The sequence below is a fragment of the Alosa alosa genome, chromosome 21 (assembly GCF_017589495.1).
Source record: "Alosa alosa isolate M-15738 ecotype Scorff River chromosome 21, AALO_Geno_1.1, whole genome shotgun sequence".
In the NCBI taxonomy this organism is placed as follows: domain Eukaryota; kingdom Metazoa; phylum Chordata; class Actinopteri; order Clupeiformes; family Clupeidae; genus Alosa; species Alosa alosa.
Window position 1 is genome coordinate 6,475,181 of NC_063209.1, and position 6,719 is coordinate 6,481,899.

Sequence of the window (6,719 nt, forward strand, 5' to 3'; positions counted from 1 at the left end):
TGATGTAGTGGCCTGAGAATGGGGAAACACCATCCTACAAACACTCCCATAGAGTTCAGACTCCCCCCTCATTTACTTATTGCCCAGAGGGGACTCCACACACAATACACACTACAGTATGTGGTGGCATTAAGACTGAGGTAAGACACGCAAATGCATGTTTAACTCATTCTCGTGTGCACGGCTGACCAAATTTAGACTGTTTCTGATGCACCGATGTATAATTTGTTGGCAAATGAATGCTGTATTCCAAGCCAATGTCAAATCAAAATATCACTTGACTGTAGCTGGTAATGCAGTGATGGAATTTAAATCCGTATTGTAGAGATCACTTGTCAACCATTACTTTTGTATTCCGTAGCTTGTGATACATTACATACACTATCTTACTGTCCAGTAGGGTTACCTTTAATTGAAGTGTACGACACAAGCGTAACAAATGTGGAGATCAACTTTGTTCTTTAAATGGGGTCTTTGTGTTTGAGAAAATGTTTATTTTCCTAATCTTTCTCAAGGTTGGCTGTAAATAATTTGTCTCTTATCGCTTGTATGTCCCCGCACACTGTGGCTTACACAGCTACCACACTATCATCCAGAAAGATTTTCATGCACCAACAGACAGTCCCTCACACAAGAATCCTAACAGTCAATACTGACCGGCTCTGGTGAATGTCAGACTGCCTGTGGAACAGCATGGCCATGTCCTGTCTAAACAGTGAGCAGGGCTAAGGGCTATTTTTATGGCGTCATTAGTTGTTTTTGAATGGATATGCTTGTGACACTCGTGCCTGCATTTTGTTTGGGTCAGCGCTTCAAAGGCTGAGGGCTGCAGCAGCCTCCCCAGCTCAGACTTGATATAACTTGATTAAGAGCTCTCTGATGTGGTGGTCCAACTCGACCTCCAGAGACCGCTCCACATGCCAGTAAAGGAAGGGAGGAGAGGGAGGAAGGGAGGGAGGAAGCAAGCAAAGTCCCAGGGTGGCCGAGAGTGACGGGAAAGAGCAGAACGAGGAGAAAAAGAAGCCCAAGGCTCCCCAAGAGGCGTCATATGCTTGAGGTGGATCAGACAGTGTTTATTTGAGGTTCGGGTCTAGTCCTAGAAAGACTGCATTTGGCGTCTTGAGTTTGATCGGTAGTCTTGAATGAATGTACTGTGATGTGGCCTAGCAGTCTCATGTGTGGTTGGAGATGATCTGGTCCCTGTTGTGTGCCCAGCTCACCCCATCTTTGGCCTAGTTCTGCCCCAGCTTATGCCTGCCTGCAACCCCGGCACTGCAGAACCATGCGGTGCTCCACCCTGCTGGCCATCATGACGGTGGTGCTGCTGTACCTGGTGATGGGCGCGCTGGTGTTCCGCACGTTCGAGATGCCCAAGGAGATGCTCCGGCACGAGCTGCTCCTCCGCCAACGCGACGACTTCCTTCTCAACCACACCTGCGTCGATCCGGCAGCCCTGGATGACATGATGCAGGTGAACACCCCCCTTCCTCTGCCGTCACCACCTCAGGCTACACCAGTGGTTCTCAAAGTGTGAGGCGGGTCCCACTAGTGGGGAATAGAGACAGGACAGGTGGGGCACGAGGAACTGGAGGAAATAATAATAATAATAAAATTGTGCCTATCTTTAATAATGCCTTTCTTTTTTTGACAAGGGAGATCATAGATTCAAAACAAAACAGCCACACACAAACATAAGAGTCACAAACAGACCAACATGAATTAAAATAACATCCGATCCAAGGGACCGAGGCGGAAAATGTAACTTGGAACCAAAATGCAAAAGAAAATATTTGAGTGTTACCATTTTGCCGGGTTGATGGGGTCAACTAGGGCTTGAAAATTCCCCACCTCCAAAGTGGGGAATGAGCGAAAAGGTTTGAGAACCACTGGGCTACTAGCCTGGGTTACATCAGTGTACCAATCACCATCATGTGCTCCATTCATTCGTCCGCAGTAGTATTTAATCAACTGTCTGCTCTCTGCCCATTACACATCTTCTCAATAAGGTAATGCTGTTAAGTTGTAGTTACAGGTGTTCAGTCCATAATCAGTCCATTTTCAAGATATTTATCTTTATAGTCACAGATATACCAGGCAATTATTTTAATTATAGACTAGTATACTAGACATAACAAATATTACATATACACAGGAGGGGTGTTTAATTCCTTGCGCTCTAGGTAGGGGATTTCTCACAGTGACTAATCAACAACCAAGCCTTACTCTTAAGTACCCTTAACCATGTAGCCACATGCTCATTCAGAGATGCACACACAAACACAGATGAGAGCTAAATGAAATCAAGAAATGAAAAGGGCTTCCTGACTTAACTTGGCCTTACGCTTCCTGGTTGGCTAGCTCTGATTTGTTCTGATCTAAAGATTTCAGATTTCAGAATGTTTGGGCTCCTGTCCTAATGTCCCTGTCTCTGGTGCTCTTCAGGCAGTAGTGATCGCCACTAAAGATGGTATATTACGCCCCGACAGCACTTCCCTCAACTTCACCAGCCGCTGGGACGTGCCCAGCGCCTTCTTCTTTTGTGGGACCATCATCACAACCATAGGTGGGTTCTTAAAGCTCCACAGCAGCACGACGCAACACCAACGGCCTCAGCATACCAGGCCAGCAGAACCGGAGAACTCCAGACACCCATGCAGAACTGAGAGATCACCGTTCAAACTGTTTGTTGAATTTGTTGAAAACTGTTTGTTGAAACTATTGAATTGCAGCCTGCTTGCCCTTACGACATTTATTTGGAATTTTTAAATTGGGCTTTATTATTTGTAACCCACAGAAGACAATCCACAAATGTGCACCATTATTCATAAATATGTGTTTAGATTGTGTTGTGTAGAATCATATCCACAAACATACAAAGCATGCTGTACATGTGAACCGGGTGTTGGACACTTGTGGACCACTTCTGGTGGATTTGTGGTTCATGTTATGTAGATGTTTGTTCTTTGTGTACCACAGAAAAGTGAAATATTTCACTATTTCAAAACATGAATGGTTCAATTTGTCTATTGTGGCTTACACATAAAAAAAATCCAATAAAAACGTCCATACATTTACTTCCAGTGAAAACATTTGAAAAGCCTTTTCTCCCTTCTTTCGTGCCCACAGGTTTTGGGAACCTGTCACCCATTACTGAAACTGGCCAGCTCTTCTGTATAGTCTATGCCCTGGTGGGGATCCCCATGTTTGGCATCCTGCTGGCAGGGGTGGGAGACCACATGGGCACCATGCTCAGGCGGGCTGTGGGCAAGATGGAGACCCTGTTTCTGGTAGGTGTTTCTGGTAGGCGTGTCAGCCACAGCGCTCAGTGGAGGCTTTGGCTCTCAGACATTGAAGTGAGCTATGATGTTTAGGCTATGTTGTTGCATCAGTTAAGAGTGGATTAATGAGAATCATCTTGAGTTTGTTTGAGTGTCTCAGTCCTGATTCATTGTGATAGGGTAGGCTTGATAAAGAGTACAGTGTACACATGGACGATAATGTGTAATGACAAACTAGTGCCTAAATAGGCATTTTCGACCATGCAAGTCTCTCCTCTGTAAGTCCTCTACTGTCATTTCTCCGACAGACACTAGTTTTGTAATGATCAGTCCAGTAGGTTGTATATGTAGTGTCTCAGAACACTCAATTTATTTTATTTTTGTTTGTCTACAGACAAGTTCCTTTTTTTTAAGATGTTGGTCATCACAAATTCATTGTGTTGTGTAGAATCATATCCATATGCATGATTTTTTATTTCAATTTTACAATGAATTTTTAACATTGTCTTCTGTTTTTTCCTACTAACAGAGGAAAGCTGTGAGCCCCACCAATGTGCGTGTCTACTCTGCAGTGTTGTCCATTTTGATTGGCTGTGTGATATTCCTCGGCGTGCCTACGCTGGTCTTTAAGCACGTGGAGGATTGGGGCTGGCTGGAAGCAGGCTACTTTGTGGTCATCACTCTCACCACTGTGGGCTTTGGGGATTATGTTGCAGGTACTCCGAAACCTTTGCTTTGAAAACAAACTGATTGATTGATTTAATTGGTTATCATTAGTTATATAACAAGTTATAACAAGTCACTTACTTTATAAATAGTCATATTCATAACAAATGCCAAAGTTTATGGCTGGTTTTCACAATATTTTCGTCATATGAAACATTTCTTTTTTGAAGTTGAATGCATGATAAAGTTCAACTCTTGTGTCTGTCTTAGATGACTCCAGGCATGGCAATTTCATGTATAAGCCTCTAGTCTGGCTCTGGATTGTGTTTGGCCTGGCCTACTTTGCCTCCATCCTGAACATGATAGGAAACTGGCTGAGAGTGCTCTCCAAAAAGACCCGTGCTGAGGTGGGTTGGACAGAGAGAGAGGGTAGGTTTTAAGGGGTACTGAAACCAGTGAAAACATCTCTGAGTTTTAATAATTACAATGGTAATATAGCTATGTGTTGGTTATCTGCATTGAAACCAGCAGAAGAATGTAGTTATATCATATTTTATATAACGCGTTCTCTGCCATCTTTTGTAATCAGATGGAAGAGCTGAGAGCCTATGCCACAGACTTTACCCAGAACATCCAAAACATGTCTGTGGACTTCCGCATTCCTGTCCCTTTGGACCTTAATGACCCATTCCAGTTCAGGCGGAGTAGGAAGAAGAAAAGGCGGCGCCGAAGTGGCCCAAAAGTGAACTACATCGTCCCCGGCATCGGGAGTCCCCTGGAGCCGGAGGGCATCCGCATTAACGGACACCTGTTCGACAACTGGTCCGAGGCCAAGAACGTCCTGGAGAAGATCCTGGAGATCAAGGCCAGCTCCGTGTCGAGACTGGAGCTCCCACTGCCGTCATCCAGGGCCGGGTCCCGAGCGGGGTCGAGGCCAGGGTCACGGGCGCCCTCCAGACCGGTCTCCAGGTCCGAGTTAAGATCCTTGTCTGGGCCTGAATCTAGGCCTGCGTCAGCGTCCGGGTCCAGTTCCTGGTCCGAGTCCAAGTCCGAGCTCTCGGAGTCGGCATCCGAGAGCGACTCCCACAACTCTCAGAGCGATTCCCTGAGCGACTCCCGTCCCAACTTGCCGAACGCCAGACCTGTGTCGAAATGCACCGGGGGGCTGGAGGCGACCTCGCCGGGCGAGGAGGCGCCGTTGCCCACGGTGATGGTGGAGGCCAGCACTCCGCCGCGGCCCTCCCTTTTGGATTTTTTCGGCGAGAACCTGGCCTACATCGATGAGTCCTCGGACACCCTGAGCGACTTCGGACAGCCAGGGACCAAGCGTGCCTGCAGGCCCAAGAAGAGGAGCATGAGGAGGCAACTCCCACAGCGCCACCTGATGGTGGTGGAGAGGGGCAAAGGTGGCGACATCAGACCTCCATCCAACCCCCCCACACCTCCACCCTGCATACCGCCCTAGGACTAAGGAGAGAGGGACACCGCTCTGTCCATGGACACATGAACTGGTTTTACCTGATGGGCCTTTAGTAGCCCTACTGCCTTACTGCTGTCCAACTGCTAGAGTATAATGCAGATCAGCAGAGTATATAGTATTCCAGGCTGCAACTAAAGATTATTTTGATAGTCGAATAATCTGTTGATTAATAGCTGAGTTGTTATTTAATGTAAAATGTCAATGAGTGTGTCCCAAACCCCAAGAATACATCCTCAAATGCCTTGTTTACTCCCCACACTAAATATATTTAGTTTACTGTCATGCAAGAGTAAGTAAAGCAGAAGATATTTCAGTTGAGGAGGTAAAATCAGAGAATTTTGAGGAAGTTTCCTTAAAAACGACTCAAACTGATTTTTGTTGCAGCCCTAATAGCACTCAATCCCTTAAAAAGTTCTCTCACACTTTGATAAATACATTTACTCACTCAGCATATACTACTTTGGATAATAATACCTTCCAGAAGAATTAATTGTTGGCTCTTGCAAATAGGAGGACTGCACAGAAAATCTGTTCTAAATGAAATGCAGGCTTGGTCTAGAATTAGACAGAGTCCTTGACCAAGAAACCCATTTCAAATGGAGCTTCCTCTCTGCTGATGTGAATTTACAGTTGAAGTCTATAGTTCATAGAGAGAAACATTTGGAGATAATAGGCTGTGAGCCCATAGCCTTTGCTTTAAAGCCTTGTTTACATTTCAGCCTTGCATAAACTGTATGCAAATCATATATTATTATATTGTGTGAAGACAGGATGATTATGTGCTGATGCTATAGCATTTATAACTTAAAAAAGACAATCAATCAAACAATCCAATAACTATAATATAGGCTTTCCTTGTTTGAACTGATTATAGTTTATATAACACCATGACAGAGGTAAGTGTTAACTGTCTCCAGGTGTAACGACTCAAATTCCCTCACTGGCTCATTCGTACGCCTTTGCCCTCTTGTGGGCCTCTCCAGAACTTCATGGACAGTTCCTACCAATTTGCTGGGTGTGCTAGTTTGTAGAAAACCTATCTGTATCACTTTTGAGTGTAGTGCTAAGAAGGGCTCAAATAACAAACATAAATTTGAAAAGACAACAACTAAATGTTGGCTAAATGCTTGTACATCCAAACTGTATTCCTGTTAAACAGCATGACTGCTCTTGAACTTACATTGGTGATGTATCGACTGGTATTAGTGATACTGTGCCATAGGAATTTATTTGCTGCGTTCAAGTGTAAATTTCTGTTTAAAAGCATCTTGCCAAAATATAAACTTATGAAAAGA

At 44.8% G+C, this 6,719-nt stretch overlaps 1 protein-coding gene across 1 annotated transcript; it reads left to right on the forward strand.

The window, feature by feature from the left end:
• kcnk4a (potassium channel, subfamily K, member 4a) lies at nucleotides 1-6,719 on the forward strand. The gene is made up of 7 exons (XM_048231561.1): nucleotides 1-140; nucleotides 1,216-1,471; nucleotides 2,443-2,563; nucleotides 3,127-3,287; nucleotides 3,808-3,994; nucleotides 4,215-4,351; nucleotides 4,534-6,719. Exons 1-7 carry the CDS (start codon nucleotides 19-21, stop codon nucleotides 5,407-5,409), a joined length of 1,860 nt encoding a protein of 619 aa, XP_048087518.1. The 5' UTR covers nucleotides 1-18; the 3' UTR covers nucleotides 5,410-6,719.

Bases quoted from the DNA above. Each gene is read 5' to 3' on its own strand.
- kcnk4a (XM_048231561.1), top strand. From the start codon at position 19: ATGGGGAAACACCATCCTACAAACACTCCCATAGAGTTCAGACTCCCC. The intron at 141-1,215 runs GTAAGACACGCA...TTGTGTGCCCAG, and splicing joins GTGGTGGCATTAAGACTGAG to CTCACCCCATCTTTGGCCTA. The intron at 2,564-3,126 runs GTGGGTTCTTAA...TCGTGCCCACAG, and splicing joins GACCATCATCACAACCATAG to GTTTTGGGAACCTGTCACCC.